Genomic DNA, 18951 nt, shown 5'->3' with positions numbered 1-18951 from the left:
ATAATGGAATTTTAAGAAAACTGTTACATCCAATAAACATGGCTAGACCAATATAGGAAACAGTGAGGGAAACATAAAAAAACTTCTAAGAACTTTACCTGAGAAGGTGGATCAGACAGTGGAGATCTTTTTGGTGACTTTTTCACCCTAAAAGTATCACTGGAAAGGAAGGGGAAAATATGAGTATGGCAGGCCAGAAAAAAACAATGGCATGTAACAATAAGCAGCACAGATCTGAAGGAACCACCACCATAGAAAGCTTTTCTATTTCAGAAAGCTTCATATTCTAGCACTATGGAAAAACATGCTGATGACCACTGATTTTTCATCATGCACTTTTAGGTTGAATCTCTAGGTGGGGAAAGGTACACCAAACATGCAAATTGATTACGTAGGTTTGCCACATTTCCAAAATATTTAGGAAATATCATTCAGTCCAAATAATGAGGTACACATCCACTTATTATGACACTGGTGACAAACAAAAAGTTAACTTGCCTCTGCAGACTGATACATACTAGGCCTTTGATTTCTAACTCCAGTTGTGTCTCAATATATCTCACTAATGGAAACGGGACACCCTCCACACAGATTGCATCATCGCACAAAGATCACTCAGTCAAACCATTCCTTCCCTCTTACTCTTTTGTGTGTACGTAAAATGAGCTAAGGTTGGCTAGAGCAGCAAAATCAAACCTGAGAGTACAGCAGAGTGTCCTCACAGGTGGACTGAGAAAGTGAATAAGACAAAAATATATATTCACATAGACTCTAAATGCATTAAAGTGGAAAGGATTGACCTAGACAGAATCTAAATCTTTCAAGTGAAGTATATCTATGAAGACGCATATCATTGATATAGGAGGAGAAAAAATTAGCCAAGAGTTGTGGAATGGTGCCCAAATATAACCTCACTGCCTGAACACAAAAGTTTGCAGCTCATCAACTATACCTCAGACAATAACTGGCAAAGCAACAAGAAGAGATAATAAGAGCGTTTTGGTTTATACAGTATTTCACTCATTTTTGCTGGCACACCAGACAGCAACCCTGACCAATCAAGCATCATTTATACAACACTTTCTACACCACATCACAGCCTCACAAAGAAAGATGTGAATTTTCATGAGTACTGGGGTGTTTCAAAAAACAACAGCAATTGTGTAGCAAACACAAAGGGTGTGATTGCCATGGCTCCCAAACTCCAGGCTAGCAACCGTGGTGGCTTGACAGGAGGAGAAAGGGTGGTGATGTATTTGAAAGGCTGTATGTCAGTAGCCCCCAATAACAAATAAAATATTCATTCTTCAGCTGGGGGAGATTAAATTAAACTTGAAACATCTGAAATGCATCCAACAGAGTGCAGTCTTGTTCAGGCTTAGTGACAGTCATGCAGGTTCTTCAAAACAAGGACTTTGGCCCAAACAGATACATTAATTTTGCCAGCACAAAAAGCACCATGCCTAGCAGAACACAGTAAAACCAGGAAAGTGGGAAGAGAAAATGGGATGATGGCACCAGAAACAAAGGACGAGGCATTTCCAACCAAAGCAAGCATGTTTAGCAGCAAAGTTACTTACAAAAGAGAACATACAGACATCACATCTTCAACCATCCTAAGACAAACAAGACAAAAAGAGAGAAAGAGACAGACAGAAGGAACTGACTGACACAAAGGAGACACTATTAATTGTGTTAGTCTAAAACCAGCGTGAATTTTTGCTACTCGGCAGAAGCCAGAGAAAACTAGGCATTCCACACAGAAATTAACGCAACCTAATCGAGCGCACTGTTACAAGCATACATCCCATCTATGGATAAATGACCCAACTTGACTGAAGCAGTCGCCGAATATTTAGCAAAATTTTTAACTATGGATCTTTATATTGACAAGTAATAGCTTTGCCAATTGTATGTGTTACTTTGATGTTTACAATGAATTTAACTACTGTATTATACTGAACTCGATAAATTCTGTATTACCCTAATCTGCTTCTTTTATGCAATTAAAGGTTTTGATATTGATATTGATTGACATCCCATCTATGGAACCAGAGTGCAGCAAACTACTGTTAGATTATGCCCACTGGTCTCATTCCCAGCTTCGGTTGGGAAAGGATGGGGTACAAACTGACTGACTGAATAAATAAATAAAATTCGTCGGGAATTAACAAAATGTGGCAAGGTTTAATCCAGCGCAAAATATTTCAGATATGCTTTCTTTATCAATCATAAAATCTAGTTTTCAAGTCCATCTCAGCCCATTTAAATATTTTCAGTGGACTGTCATAGTAGTACCCTTGGGTGGCTTAAACTGTTTATAAGCGCTCACAGAAATTAGAAAGAGCTATGTTTAAACATCTGAAAGGAGTAAATAGCGACTGGTAACAGTGATGTCCTTCGCTGTTATCAAACTTTGGGCCAAATTACATGTAACTTTACTCATATATTTTAAAGGCAAAAGCAGCTGCGGAAGGCTGAAGTCTTGAGCTGAGCACTGCTGAGAAGCAGGGAGACAAGAAAAACACCACATTGGAGAAAGGCTTAAGAAGCTCTGCTCCCCCACCCCAAGGACTCACTCAAGTTTTCTATTAACAATAAATTTGAGCAAGTTACACATAGCAGTGTATAGTTTGGCTCTAGTGATCACTAGCAGCTCTCAGCCCCTATACATCTTTGAACTGTACATATAAGTTCTTCTCTAAATCTTCATGATCTGGGCAATATTGGAATCCAGACATCTCCAGCAGACCTCTATAGTGCCTGCAAATTCTACATCACTATAGGTGTGACAGGTATACCTTTATCCCTTTCAGAACTTGTCATCTTGAACAAGAATTTATAAATATACAGGATTGTTCTGAAAACTGCCTTATTTATACCAAAACATATGTCTTTTTGAGATGCTTTCCTGCTAATGGACAACTTGATGAGACTGTGGGCTAAAATAGACTATTAGAGCGGTAAACTGCAATACTGCAGTCCAAGCTCTGTTCACAACCTGAGTTCAATCCTGACTGAAGTCGGTTTCAGGTAGCCAGCTTAAGGTTGACTTAGCCTTCCATCTTTCCAAGGTCAGTAAAATGAGTACCCAGCTTGCTGGGGGTAAAGTGTAGATGACTGGGAAAGGCAATGGCAAACCACCCCGTAAACAAAGTCTACCTAGTAAACGTCATGGTGTGACATCACCCCATGGGTCAGTAATGACCCAGTGCCTTTATCCTCCTAGAATAACTTTCCTCCAAACAGTAAGTATTTGCTTACATATACAACAGGAAAACTGTGCTCCTAAATAGCAATTTTTCTGGTCCCTTACCCTCTCTTATATAAAAGCATACCATTTTAAGTCCATACCATTTTAAGTCCAAGGATATCAGCTACATCTAGAGCTGTCGCTGCTTTACTGAAATGGTTTGATTTGTGGGAATCCCTAAATCATAACACACACATACTCTTGTTACTTATCAAGCAAATAAAATCATGGATGGCAAATATAAAGGAAGGGTATTTCTGAGTTATGGGAAAGGATTTTGCATGGCTACAAATTTCAGTGTTCACAGGAAATAGTCTTGAAATAACAAACTAACAACAAAAAAGGTCAAATTTTGATAGTTTTAAATGTCACAAACACATGGTGAATACTGGGACCATGATAAACTAAGAGCTAGTTCAGGAAGACACAAATGTCTTGCAGATGGTAAGCACTCTATTAAGTTTGCAGCTATATTTTAATAACTTCTGTTTTATGTCTATAGACTCCTGCCCTGAAAAAGAACTATTTTGTGAAGTGTTGCATTGTGATAAAACATGGCATTAGAATTTTTTTTCTCTTTTGCTTTTGTACATTTGGTGCCCCACCAGATCTTTTGCTTACCGAATTTACTGTCTGAACCAACATAACTAGTTGCAGGCTTCTTTAAATAAATAATATTGCTAGTTCTAGATCCTGTGATCAATGACGAAGCCTAATTACGTGAGATTTTCTTGACTGGTCTCCTTATAGTGTTTGCCTTTAGAAAGATGAGGTTTATAGTACATAGTTAATATCTGATTTGAATACCCACTATAGGCTTGAAAACTACATTAGTTTCTTAACAATTGCCTAATAAATCTCATTGTAGGTTTTAATTCAGAGCTGAAAGCTGAAGATAATTTATCTTGCTTGTTTTCCCTTAGTGTTTTAGCTTTCTTAGGCTTGCTGTTCCTATCATAGTTTGGGGTCCCATAAAACCTACAATTGCCTTCAATTATCACCCATCAGTAGTAGCTAAGATAAAAAGGCAACTCTCCTAGAATGCAAAGGAGAAAGCGAGCTGGTAAAAAATACTATTCCTTAACACTCTAACAGGTACCTCATACACTTTAAGAACTAATACAGGTAAAAGTTTTGCATCTTTAAAGAACCGGATTCTTGTCTACTACTTCAAAAGCTCAACCATAAACCAAAATAAAAGCTAATATTGATAGTCAGCAAGTTTTTAAAATATTTATAAGGAGACTAAATGGAAATATTGTCGAAGGCTTTCACTGTCAGAGTTCATTGGTTCTTGTAGGTTATCCGGGCTATGTAACCGTGGTCTTGGAATTTTCTTTCCTGACGTTTCGCCAGCATCTTCAGGCATCTTCAGAGGATTAACACTGAAGGACAGTGTCTCTCAGTGTCAAGTGTGTAGGAAGAGTAATATATAGTCAGAAAGGGGTTGGGTTTGAGCTGAGTACTGTCCTGCAAAAGTAATGTGCTAATCATTGTCCTGTAAGTATCAAGATAATGTGCTAATGAGGGTATGGTATGTTAAATGGAATTTCAAATGCCCTAAATGTAATACACATAAGGCCCGAACACTGTCTGTGGAATCTAGGATCATGTCCTAGAAGATTGCATTAACTAGGCTCTTAAAAGGACAGGATTTTAAAAATATGCTGTACTGCGTTCCAGACTGTCTGGAAGAGATGGAAGAGTTCTAATATTGTATACGCAACTTAGTAGAATTTGGATTATTGTATAACTGCAAATTTGAAACTCAAACTAAGTAATCTTTTCTAGCGTACATATCTTAGAATAAGATATTTTTTAAAATAACCAGAGTTTTAACTGATTGTCTATCAAATATCATTAAAAAGTGGAAACTGTCAATTCAATATGCAGGTATTTATAAAAATTGCTCTAAATCTAAGAACAACAAACTACTTTTAATACTAAACTTTTAGTCACATAGCAACAATCAACTGAAAGCTTTGCTACCTGGAACGACTGACAGGTGCACCAGCATAAGCTATAAGTGCAGGATGATGTGGGTTGACCCCCCCCCAATTCTATAGATCTTACATTGCAAGGTATACCCTGAGAAATGTGCTATAGCCTCCTCCTGTCAAAACTACGACACAGATTTAAAACTTATGTACACTTGGTACGCTTCTGCATTTCGTCAGAAAAAGGAAAATGCCCCTTTGCAGCATTAAGAAGCCTAAATGAACTTCCATTCAGCACTTCTCCAACCATTTACCCAACAGCAAACCCACTTAAAGTCAAACAGATTCACTCACTTCAATAGTGTTTGTGGCTTCTTAATTATGGCGATACCAAAATGAACACAACTGGAGGAAGGCGGCCCTTTGATTATGTGAACACCTCCACTGATTTAAACCTCTGCGCAATCTGTACCCACATGACTGAGGCTTTACAGGATTAGCATCTAAGCCCTGAGAACTTTTCTTGTTTGACCGAACTCTTCAAATTTACTAGCCATTAGGGTTGCCAACTGCCTGGAGATTTGAAAAAAATGGAAAAAACTGTCCTGTGCATTTAATAGATGCTCAGTGAATGGAAATGGGCAGCTAAAGCTTTCATGGCATGGAGGTAAAAAAAACAAAAACCTGGTGACTATCCCATTAATCCCCTGTCAAAGTAACAGCACTTTTTTTTCCTCCAGGCAGTTGGCAACCCTATTAGCTATATTCATACAACTACTGAGAGAATATTAACATTCTATTTTAAATGACTGGCTTTCCTTTTAGTATTAGGGACTACCGACTTCAATATTAACTTACCCATACAGTATATTAAGAGTTCCATGGAGGCCCTGATCCATGCGCCTCCATCTTCAGAACTGGATGTGAGTTGGGTGATCATAAAGAACAGGGCATTTTCTGGAGTAGCGCCCCAAATTAAAACATCTTTCCTCCATTAAGAACCTCCATTATTACATTTTAAATCCCCATTTTAAAAATTGCTGGTTTGCTCAAAGCCAGTGAGGTTTAGTGGTTAAGAGTGGTAGTTTGGAGCGGTAGACTCTAATCTGGAGAAGCAGGTTTGATTCCCTACTCCTACACATGAAGCCAGCTGGGTGACCCTGGGCTAGTCACAGCTCTCTTACAGCTCTCTCAGCCCCACCTACCTCACATGGTGTCTGTTGTGGGGAGGGGAAGGAAAGGTGATTGTAAGCTGGTTTGATTCTGCCTTAAGTGGTAGAGAAAGTCGGCATATAAAATCCAACTCCTCTTCTTATCTGAAGAATACCTGCTCTTTTTCACTGTATAATGGCTGCTGCTTTTATTGGTGTTGATTGCTTTTAATTGTTTAAATGGATTGCTTTTAATCATGTCATTAGTCTCTAGGAGAACTGTTTAAGTCAAATGACTTGACATCAATATTTTAAATAAATAAATGGAACCAAGCAGTAAATGAGCCTCAGTCAAAAAATCCAGTTGAATGGCAACCTTAAGCACCCAGCTATCAGCTGCCCCTTAACCTCCTTGTTTGCAGGAACAAAATAAACTTCGATTTGATTGAGCACCTGCATTCAGACTTCAAAACAAATCAGAGCTTGATTCCAGGCTTCTGCAACTAGGAAGCTTTCCATTGTGCTCCACGCCTGAAGAGAGGAGGGAGCAACCGCATCAACTGAACTCAAGTCCATCATGAACACATTTTGTATGCAATATATGAAAAAGCCAGTGCAAGGAGGGCTTTTTTTTAAATTGAAAATCTAACACCAAAGGTACACCCTGAGGCTCTAGAAAAAGAAAGATCTGTTGCTTTCATACAACATGCTCACCACGTAACTAACACATCATCTAAATAGAAATATACAAAAGTGAACAAGCCCTGTTATTTAGGGCACAAGAGCTTTTCTACACCCTGACTTACGTCTTAAGTGGCGTCTTCTTCTTTTTGGCTGGTTTGTTGACACAATCGCCTTCCACCCCATTGATGTCATTGGCATTAGCTGGGATCTCAAAGGAGGCTGGAGATTTTGTGGGAGAGCTAGCTACCTTTGAGGAAGACTTGAAAGGGTCAATGGAGTCTTCACAAGTATCTGGAGTGAAACCGTACGTCGCTGCAGTTTGTTGAGGCAGTTTAGGCGACTCTTGCATTTTGGAAGTGGAAGAAAACGGATTGAAATTGGGATCGTCCCATTTGTCAATATCAAAAGTGTAAGAGCCTTTGGGGATAGGAATGTCGTTTGGATCACCGGGTGCCTTGGGTGGAGTGGGCGGAGCATTGTCAAGTTTCTCCACAGGCTTTTTAGGCTTTGGCCTCCTGAGTGGCATTTTGGCACCAGGCTTCTTGCCCGCTTTCTTGGGCAGAGAAACACTTTCTTGTTGTTCTTCTCCACTGCCTTTTTCTTCGGAATAATCAAATTCCAGCCTAACCGCCAAGGCTTTAACTGGCGGATCTTCTTGTCCCCCGGTGTCGGAGGGAGTCACCTCCACGTCCTCTGGTGCAGGTGAAAGAGCAAGGGCTTTCTTGCCCACCGGAGGAGAGTTCTGCACTTTGATGTCTCCAGCACTAAATACAGTTATTTCTTCAGAATTATTCGGGTCAAAAGGATGGGCTGCTTCAAGAGCAGAAGGGACCTCCTGTGTCTCAGTACTTTGGCAAGTCTCAGTGCATTCAGGTTCAATAGGTTCCACTATCTCTCCCGATGCCTGTTCCCCACTTGGGGCAGCAGATTCCTGCTTGATTTCAGATGGCCCCGGTTCTTTCACTGGGGGAACTTCTAAAGATTTTTTTGCAAGCTGCTTTTTCTTTAAGGAAGCTGGACGAGGCTTCTTTGTTCGTTTGAGAGTACTTGAAGCGCTGCTCGAACCAGTACCAAATGTATCTGTTGCTGAACCCACTGTCTCGTTGTTACCAAGAAAAGATGCTCCATCAAAATCACCAGCTTGCAAGCTAAGGGAGCGAGACAACGTAGATCTGGAAATTGGAACAGAGTCTGTTGATTTTCTCCGAACATGTGCCTTTGAGTCACAGCTTCCTGAGTCCAGAGAGCTGGAATCTACAGCTTGCAAAGCAGCTACAACCTCAATGCTATCAAAGTCCAAGTTGTAAGTCCCACTGCTAGCAATGGGCTTGTCTTCATCAAAAACAGTAGAAAATGAATGAGAAGGAGGGTGGAATGGACTTTCTTCAATTGATTCACTATGAGAAACTTCAGTTATTGATACTGTGTCAAAACAAAAACCTATGAAAGCAAAAGAGAAAGTGGTTAGTGTCAGAGCTTAAGGTACAGTGGAAAACCATAATTTTTACATAATTTTCTATATTTTCCATATAATCTTCTGCTTCCTAATAAAACAAAACTTTGTTACATTGTTTGTTGTTGGAGGCAAAATATCACACCAATGATCTCAGGAACGTTCCAAGATGAATAGAAATCACCTTGAATTGCAACAGAGCAACCAGAAAGCAGAGTATCAAACAATTATTTTTCCAATTGTATGAAATTCCACCATTTCATTTCACTGTCTCTAGTTCTTGAGTTCTGAAACCTTTTGGGAGTGCCCTCTAACTGCAAGTGTAAGGAAAACATAGCGCTCCCTGTCTTGTAACTGGGAACAGACAGACCTTATGGTGGTATCTTAAGAGTCATGTAAATATTTCTGAAGTACTAAACCAACCACAATTTTATTGTGTTCATCTTTGAATGAAATCTGTAGGAGACAGGTAGTATTTTAGCAGTTTACGCAGAGAACTCCCTACGGCTACCACAACAAGCTTCACAGCTGAGGAGAAATGTGAATGTGGGTTCAGGTGGATTGCCACCATTGTCTCTACAACCACAAAGTAGCACACACAAACACACAATCATGGGCAGGAGAAAGTGCGTATCTATTCTACCATCAAGCAGAAAATTTGGCATATATTAAAGGATCAAATTACAAATACTTTGCATCCTTGTTCCTAGCAGTCAACGATCATACTTTTGCTGGCTAGTGAACACAAGCCCTTTTTTTCCTGGCAATTATTTTACTCTGCATGTGGCCCACTAAAGTCTCATACAGAGGCAAAACAAAGGATATCCACAGTGCATTTCAATATTCTAGTGGGCTATTATGGTAATCAGATGATAGCTGCAGATTCAGCTTCTGGCCTAACGTATTTACACAGCAACGATTAAACAGAGCATTTCCAGTGGTCAATCACAGGTTTTTAGCGTTAATAAAAGTAGGGACTAAGTTTTATGTACCTGAAGCAGCTTCTGTCTACCTAAATAGTTTGTAGCTGATTAAATCCACCCATAATTCTTTGCAGATTTACACATGAATTTAATATGCTAAATGCAGCTGTTCTGCAAGCAAGCCAGCAGCTCCACTGCTCCATTCCACATTATACAATTAAATGGACATTTGAAACACGCCGCACTAGAAGTGACTAGAATTTTGAGAATGTATTTGTATTAACTGGGGAGCCCTGTGTCACTAAAACATTGGAAAAAAATACACACGAGGGAATCCACAGAGGTGATTTGACTCTAAAAAAGCCCTGCATGCTGCCGCCCCCGCCCCTACCATCTCAAATAGTTTCTGAAAACTCCTTGGCTTTGTAAGTTGTTTTCCATGTTATGTCACGGGGTGGGGAGCTGCTGTTTGAGAAATACTCAACACTTCATGAACAGCGCAATCTGAGGTGAGGGGACCAAAAGTGTTCAGGTTGTTATGCCAGCGTATCTCGGAGTTACATTGGTGTCAAACAGCGGCTGGCTTGCTGGCGGCCCTCCTCTGTGGCCAGCCATCAGAGAAATGGTGTCAAACCTGCTAAGCCTACACAGAAAGGGGCAGGGCCAGAGGCATGGCAGGAATAAGCTCCCTAAGCTATTTCAGCCTGGGAACGCCCCCCCCCCCCAGAACCAGTGGAAAGTTACGCTGGCACAAACTGTGATATAGCACATGAGTAGTCTATATAATGGAAAATGCAGTCCCACCACTGTGTTCCCACCCAGCCAGGGGACCCCATAGCTCAGATGATAGGGTGAACTGCCTGGGACTGTCTCGGAGGCATCTGACTTGAAGCACACAGCACAGCGGTGGCTGGAACTGCACAGAGAGCCCTCTTAAGCACCGCAGAGGGAGCACCTAGGACTAACACTCAAGGGGAAAAGCAAACATCCTTGCTGTGTGACTAACACTTCATTTCAGAACTCATACAGGTACCACATCTCCAGAGAAATGCACCAAAGGAGCGGCCACACACTGGCAGGCGAGCAGGAGCAGGGAGCTAGCAGCCTTGGCCCAGGATTCTGCCCCTTCCCCCTCTCACAATTCCTGGGTGCTGCCCTGACAATGCAGGCTTCCCATAGCCAAGGCGAGTAGCGGCAACTAGGGGGTTGCGTTTGCCTAAAGCTGGACCAAACTCCCTCCCCTGGGAAAAAAAACGTTTCGGTATTTGGGGGGGGGGGTTAACCGGTAAAAAAATGGCGGCAATAAAAGGGAGCCGAAAAAGTGGATCCCGAATAATGCTAAATTTATTCAGCATTATTCCGGGCTTCTGTGGCCTCGCAGCAATTTTCACCCTCCTCCCCCTTTCTCTCCCTCACTTACCTGCTGGCTGGGACCACCTTCCGTTCTTCCCCGCCACAACCAAACCCCACATGGAGTCCATGTGGACTTCACATGGAGTTCGGCTGGGGTGGGGATAAAAAACTGAAGACTGTGCTGGTTTCCAGCTGGAAGCAAGCACAGCCTTCAGTTCTTCCCTGCTGCAGCCCAATGCCATGTGGAGTTTGGTTGCTGGGGACAGGGGAGGATGTAGAACTGATGGCTGGGCTTACTCGGAGCTCTGCCCCCCCCATATCTTTGGGGTTCAAGTTTATTAACCTGAAAATAGTTGATTTTTCGGGGAAAGCTGAAATAAGTATTCGGCTTTTCCCAATTTTTTTGAAAAGTCTACTGGGGGGAAATTGGTGCACACCCCTATGGCATCCCAAGGTAGGTCCACCAGTATGCCCCATGTCATACAATAGGGCATACACCCAGGAATGTGTACCTAAGAACAGGGGGCAGGTAGGCTGCCAGTCCCATACTGGGCTATTAGTATGGCCCCTTACCAAGTGGGGGGGCAGGGGGCAAAACTGGAGTTTGGGGTGGCTCCCTCACTCTGGAACTGCTGACCAAGCAACCATGCGACCTATTGCCTTGCAGGATCAGAGCCCTAGCAGCAGCACCAGTAGTCGGAGGGGTAAGTGCAATTTGGATGGCTACATGTGCACCTGGTGGGGTTTCCTGGCAAGTGAAGCTTGCCCTCCGTGAGGAGGAAGAACCACAGACCCAGCCAGGGGCTCACATGCACAGCTGTAGTACTCATAGCGATTGTGCTGTTTGACATTATTACATATCTTTGTTCAGCCAGTGATTCCACTGGGATAAGCCCTGGGAGAATGGCATTCTTGGTGCAGTGTGGGTTTGCTGCAGTAACCTGTGCAGATTCTGATACTCTGCCATTGGGACGCTGATCCCAGCTAGGCTCCTGCAGCATCCAGTAGTCATCAATCTAACAGGTTCTTCCAACATGCAGGGTTAGGGAGGGCTTGTCCCATTTCCCTATGGCTTCCTGGAGCACCTCGCTAAAGCATAGAGGTTGTGCTGGACAGAAAGAGTCCGCAACCCCGGCCACCAGACCATGTTACTGTTTCCATGCTGCTTTTATATAAAGCTTGGAGTGGTCTACAGTGACGTCCTTGCCTGTTCGGTGAAAGGTAGATGAGGCTTTCTCTCCACCACCTCATGACACGCCACACTTTGCCCCAACTCTTGCTCCCCCATCTATGATTTTCATGTAATGACCTCCCCTTCACACATCTCAGGGGGTAAGCTCTAACTCATGGAAGCTCATACTGTGGCCAAAGTTGTTTGTCCTCATGGTGCCCCTGGGCCTCTTGTATTTAGCTGCAACAGTCTGATATGGCGATTCCTCTTCAGTCTCCACTCCACTCACACACTAATGGCTTGTGTGTGTGGTTAACATTTGGAATGGATTGGGGGGGGGGGTCAGAGGAGCGATATGTATGCTTTGGAAAGGGGTCTCAAACTCCTATGCAGCACTACAGCTTGGTGAGGAGTGTGTGTGGGGGTCTCCAGGTGAATGGGGTGTGAGCTGATAGCAGGACATCTGGGTGTGACAAGGAGGGGTTATGAGGAGGCCTGTAAGCCAAACTGATGGATGTCTGAGGTATGTCACCAGCTGGGCCATCCTGTCTTCCCTTGTGTGGTTTGCAAGGGCAAAACAGTGCTTTTGCACAATTGGCCTACTACTTAGATGATCTGGAAAAGTATTATGGAGCAGCTTTTTCTTGGGTCACACACTTTGTAACTGCTAATGGGGGAGGGGAAGACCATACACTTGAATATCTCCACCACACAGAAAACAAGCATGATAAGCATTGAATGCTAGTATAGAACTGTACTTCCCAACAAGCTAGTTTTGTCCATGTCTGTATTCTGAAGTGGCATAAAGAGGAAACCCTGTGATTTTCCCAATTTTATATTTCTGCTCACAGAAATGTGAATACATCTGGGCAGGCCTACGAACAGCAGCTCAGTTTGGGCACCTTGGAAGACATTCGCCCGAACAATTAATCTCTGGCCTGACTATTGGGATTGGCACGTTGAACAAATGCCCTGTCAGATTTCCAAATCAGATATACAGTTAAAACTTCTCCATATGTGATGTGAAAAGCTAACACAGGGAGAAGGTCTGCAGCTGAGACATTTGTTTGATGTGGTAGCTTTCCACGGGTATTAGAGAATGCTTTAAATCACTTCACAAGTTGGCTACCGGCACACAGTGAGCCATTTACATTTGGTAGCTCACTGTACATATCAATTTTCTGCACAATATCTCAGACATCATTCTTTTCAAATGTCTGAAGTGACATGGATAGAACTGGCTATTGTCCACACGGAGGTTATAAACACGCACAAGGTAACTGTGCACAGTAATTTAAAGCACTCTTCTTTTGGTTAGCCTAATCCAACATTTTATTATTGTATGGTTGATCTGGATTGAGATCCCAAATAGAGTGCTTTATCAAGAGAAACATTCCTAACTCATACGTATTCACGTCTCTGTGTTCCAATTTAAATGTGTTCCAATTTACATAAAATGTAGCTATGCTTTTTCCGTCTCTTTGAAAACAAAGAATATTCAAGTTGCCTATTAAACTAAACATCAGTAAGATGATGCAGTTTGACGCAAGGGTGATTTCCCATTCTCAGAGGATTGTGTTTGGATGAATCCTTGTTACTTGTTTTTGTTACATGTTTTTTTAATTAGAGTTACACCTGCCAGCTGAGCTGCTGCTTGCTTTTCACACAATGAACTCATATTAGGATACCAATCCATCTATCATTAAGGAGACACGAACAATCTGTTTCTGCAGTTCTATAACGGTGCCGTATTTTGGTTTATGTTGCTAGTGAGGCCCAATTCAATGCCTTTTTACTCAGAAGGCCCATAGGACTGGAGTTGTGGCTCAGTGACAGACATATGTTCTCCATACCACAGGTGCCAGGTTCGATCCCTGGCATCTCCAGTTAAAGTATCTAATGTAGCAAGTACTGGAAATGATCCTTCTCTGCCTGAAAGCCTGAAGATTCCATTGCCAGTCAAAATAGATAGCATTGGGCTAAATGGAGCAGTGGTCTGACTTCGATGCCACTTCCTATGTTCATTACATAAGAACATAAGAAAGGCCATGCTGGAACAGATCAAGGTCCATCAAGTCCAGCAGTCTGTTCACACAGTGGCCAGCCAGGTGCCTCTAGGAAGCCCACAAACAAGACAACTGCAGCAGCATTATCCTGTCTGTGTTTCAAAGCACCTAATATAATAAGCATGCTCCTCTGATCCTGGAGAGAATAGGTATGCATCATGACTAGTATCCATTTTTACTAGTAGCCATGAACACGTCCACTCCCCTCTTAAAGCCTTCCAAGTTGGCAGCCATCACCACATCCTGGGGCAGGGAGTTCCAAAATTTATGCGTTGTGTGAAGAATTACTTCCTGACAGTTATAGCAGTTCATCAGTGGAACAGGCTTCTTCGGGAATTGGTGGGCTCTCCTTCTTTTGAGGTTTTAAAACAGAGGCTAGATGGCCATCTGACAGCAAGGCTGACTCTGTGAACTTAGGCAGACAGTCAGGGCAGGGAGGGATGAGTCGGTGTTCGGCTCCTGTGGACCAGTCTTACATGCCCAAGGTAATGCCGATCACCACTTAGGGTCAGGAAGCAATTTTCTTCCAGGCCAGATTGGCCAGCGATCCTGGAGGTGTTTTGCTTTCCTCTGGGCATAAAACAAGGGTCACTGGGGGTGTGGGAGAGAGGTAGTTGTGAATTTCCTGCATTATGCAGGAGGTTGGACTAGATGACCCTTGAGGTCCCTTCCAGCTCTATATTTCTATGAATGTCTCTTGCCTTGAAATCCCTAGAGGGTTGCCATAAGTCAGCTGTGAATTGAAAGCACTTTCCACCAACACATGCATGCTGTAGCCTTTTAAATCATTCCAATAGGGTCATCAGATGATTACTAAGTTATATAAAGATCCACCTCTGCCCACTAATAAAAAATAACAATCCTTTAGACTAATAATTTGAGTGAAAAGCTAACTACAGAAAAGTTAACTATAGTTTAGTACACAAGACTTGGAAAATACAGTCTTCTGCTGAGAACATCATGACAGCATTTCTGTAAGAGTCCTGCTACATGTATTCATGCAAAATGAAAAGCGAAAAAAACACTGACAAAGAACTTGTGCAGGAAGACATGAACAGCTAGACAATGCTGCATTGTAGCTTCAGAAAGCTTCTTTAGATCCTGCCCTCTTGACACCAGAAGTGAGTCAGAAATGAGAAGAATTTTTCCCTTTCAATTCAAAGCGGTCTCAACAAAGCAGCTGTTTAAAAAAAAAAAAAAAACCCCGCTCTCAACATTTAAACACAGAATTTGGAGTTCTGATTATGTTTCCTAGCACCGGTATTAAAAAGTTTAAAAAGGTAAAGGTCCCCTGTGCAAGCACCAGGTCATTCCTGACCCATGGGGTGATGTCACATCCTGATGTTTACTAGGCAAACTTTGTTTAAGGCCCACAAAACAAAGTTATAAACCCATAATAAATTAATATTTTCAATTAAAAGTTCTCTATTATAAAATATATATATTCAAATATTATTCTAAGTTTAATATTTAACTAACAGTTATGATTAAAGTTTATTTTCAAATTCTCAGAATTTTAATTTTGAACCTTGGGGTCCCTGCACCGAACAAAAAAGTCCTAGTGGTCCCTGGTCAAAAAAAAGGTTGGGAACCACTCGTTTATGGGGTGGTTTGCCAGTGCCTTCCCCAGTCATCTTCCCTATACCCCCAGCAAGCTGGGTACTCATTTTACCAACCTCGGAAGGATGGAAGGCTGAGTCCACCTCGAGCCGGCTACCTGAAACCAACTTCCGTCGGGATCGAACTCAGGCCGTGAGCAGAGTTTGGACTGCAGTACTGCAGCTTACCGCTCCGCGCCACGGGGCTCTTATTCAGAAGTTTACTCCCTCTGAACGTGGAGGTTCCCTTTAGTTACCATGACTAGTAGACCTCTCCTCCACACCTGTCTAACCCCCTTTTAAAGCCGCCTGGCAAGGATTTGCCTTGTGACTAGTACCGGGCATCATAAAATTTGTCCAGCAGAAAGATCCTTTCACATTCTTGACATACACAAAATGCTTTGGTCTAAATGCAAGCTTTTAATGCTAAATTCTGCAGTGCATTCTATGAGATTGTGTCAGCCTAGACTAGGAGCTCCATCTGGAAGGCAAGGTCACCTTAACATGCATTTAAGCTAACTTTGGACTGTTGTTATTTTGATAGTTATGCAGTGCCGTCAATGTGCACCATCGCTTACAGTGTACAAGATGACAAGTCCCTGCCCCGAGGAGATTGCAACCTAAAATCTTCCATAAAGGAGACAACAAAGGGAGACGAAGAAATTGGAGATGGAATTGGAATAAAGAGAATGCAGATCTATCTAGCACTTTTTTATCCCACTCCTCCTCCAAGAAGCTTGGGGCAGCATACATAGTTTTCCTTTCCCCAGTCTATCCTCACTATGGCCCTATGAGGGAGGTTACACTGGGAGAGAGTGAAGCTTCATGGATGAACGGGGATTTGAACCCAGGGATCCTACTCCAGCACTTCAACCACTATACCACACAGGCTTTCATTCCAGTTAGAATCATAGAATAGAATCATAGAGCTGGAAGGGACCACAAGGGTCATCTAGTCCAACCTCCTGCACAATGCAGGAAATTCACAACTACCTCCTCCCCCCAACACACACACCTCCAGTGACCTCTACTCCATGCCCAGAAAATGGGCATGGAATACAAGCATCACAAAATTCCATAATCTTAGGTACAGTTATATAATCTTAGGTGTAGTTTTCAGTACAGGAAAGGGCCTAAAGGGATATAAGTCTAAGACAGCTGGTCTACACATAAGAAAGAAAACAGTGGGGAACTATGACTGGAAAATATTTTAAAATTCTGCAATGATACACTGTATCATTGTATCATTGACACTGTATCAGAGACACTGTCCTTCAGTGTTACTCCTCTGAAGATGCCTGCCACAGCTGCTGGCGAAACGTCAGGAAAGAAAATACCAAGACCACGGTTACACAGCCCGGATAACCTACAAGAACCAATGATACACTGTATGATTACAGATGTGTTATTTCTGTGGCTGTCTCTTCATGATGCACTGCCTCAACAGCCACTGGCAAAATCAATGGTGCATATGTCACTCTTCGGGAACTGCATATTTGCAGAACGATCTCTAGTATCCAGGAATCATGTAAAGCATTAAATGTATTTAGAATAGAACAAACCTAGAGTATAGAAGAACATGAGGCACAGGGGTGAACCCTTGGGATTACAATACACGAGAGTGTCATTATTTACATAGAAAGTTCAATCTTCTGGTCTCTCCACTCAGAATAAAAAAGGGGAGGGGCTGTGGCTCAGTGATAGAGCATCTGCCTGATATGCAGAAGGCCCCAGGTTCAATCCCTGGCATCTTCCAGTTAAAGGAATCAGGCAAGTAGGTGAAGTGAAAGACCTCTACCTGAGAGACGCTAGAGAGCCACTGCTGGTCTGAGTAGACAATACTGATTTTGATGGACCAAGGGTCTGATTCAGTATAAGGCAGCTTCATGTGTTCACACCATTTTCTTTACCTCAAAAGAATTCTTGGGATACACAATAATTACCACAGAACAGTAGATTCTGGTTACTTTGCACATATGTGGTTGCCTTTGGCTAAGGGCAGGTGGTATGTGATGAAACAGGGAATATGGAAAGGAAGAATGATGCAAGGGAGGGGGGAATCCATGAATAATCAGAGAGTTCAGAGCGAATGACAGTCTAGTTTTGTAATTAAAGACTGTACTCAAATCCTATGTAGCAAATACAACCTTCCTTTCTCCCTTCATTTACATTCCTTGAGCAATCAGGGAAATCAACTTTCCTTTTGCTCGGATAATGACATATACAAAGCTCTTTGCTACTCTGAAAAGAAAGCTACAAATGAAGAAGCGGGGGAGAAGTCTATGCTTGCTTTTTCTGTGCACAGCATGCCTCAGTCTAACTCAAAAGTATCTATAATAAAGGACACTTCACACTTTATATAGCAACTGTGTTTGCTGCTGGCACATCAATGTTGCATGCAGAAAACATGTTAAATCCAAATAACAGAGGCTAGACCTTAAACATCCATGTGCAAACATTGAGCAGAAAGAATGACACAGGTGCATAAGGAATTGCAGTGGTTAACTCTACTTTGATGGCTCTGTGAAAAAAAAAAGCATACATACAGCAAACATAAATGCTGCATGAAGTATTGAGTAGCTATCGAACTCAACAGCAAATGATTGCTTGCTGGATGTAAAAATATCCAGCAGAGTGCTTTGACTTTAGCAATCTCAAACTAGAGAGTTATCTTCAGCTGTCTCTTTGACCAGTATATCTCTGGTTTCCTTTGAATTCCTATGAACACATGAAGCTGCCTGATACTGAATCAGACCCTTGGTCCATCAAAGTCAGAACTGTCTACTCACACTGGCAGCGGCTCTCCAGGGTCTCTCAGGCTGAGGTCTTTCACATCACCTACTTGCCTCGTCCCTTTGACTGGATATGCCGGGGACTGAACCTGGGACCTTCTGCATGCCAAGCAGATGCTCTACAAACTGAGCCACAGCTCCTCCCCTGTGGGAAGGGGATGACTCAACAACTCCCTGTGGAAAATGGATGACTCACCAACTAAAACTACTAGCTTGGCCATCATGATGTTGTTTGCAATACAGCTGCACCTGTTCCAGGCAGACCTTCAATGCTGCTTTCCTTGGTGACTTATCCCAGTATCTCAGGTTCAATAAAGAACTTGCTCCTATCAACAGAAACTGTACATCCATAGCTTGGTGGTTCTAAGCAAAGCTCCCACCACGACTGTCCTAAATTTGCAAAAATGGGCAGAAATACAGATGACAAGCAACATCTAAATACTATAATCTGGGTCTAAAGATCACTATTTCACTGCAAAGTTCTGTTGTAAAAAAAAGGGGATGCAAGATCTGACAATTTAAGTTCACTCAATGGAGGCTTTGCTTTACATTCTGTTCCACACCACCTAG

At 42.3% G+C, this 18951-nt stretch overlaps 1 protein-coding gene across 7 annotated transcripts in view; it reads right to left on the bottom strand.

Moving 5' to 3' along the window:
- TACC2 (transforming acidic coiled-coil containing protein 2) overlaps positions 1–18951 on the bottom strand; it is a 164698-nt gene that overhangs the window by 39576 nt on the left and 106171 nt on the right. For 4 of the 7 annotated variants that reach the window (XM_056850219.1, XM_056850221.1, XM_056850224.1 and 1 more), the window contains exons 7-8: positions 7148–8465; positions 99–159 (exon numbers count right to left, since the gene is read on the bottom strand). In XM_056850219.1, coding sequence (XP_056706197.1) covers positions 99–159; positions 7148–8465 — 1379 coding nt within the window. Of the gene's footprint in view, positions 1–98; positions 160–1580; positions 1617–7147; positions 8466–18951 lie in introns of all 7 variants that reach the window. The other 3 variants (XM_056850218.1, XM_056850222.1, XM_056850225.1) reach the window with 1 other exon arrangement.

The sequence above is a fragment of the Euleptes europaea genome, chromosome 5 (genome assembly GCF_029931775.1).
Source record: "Euleptes europaea isolate rEulEur1 chromosome 5, rEulEur1.hap1, whole genome shotgun sequence".
Taxonomy (NCBI): domain Eukaryota; kingdom Metazoa; phylum Chordata; class Lepidosauria; order Squamata; family Sphaerodactylidae; genus Euleptes; species Euleptes europaea.
Note: the sequence above shows the minus strand (reverse complement) of the source record. Positions and strands in the feature narration are given on the sequence as shown.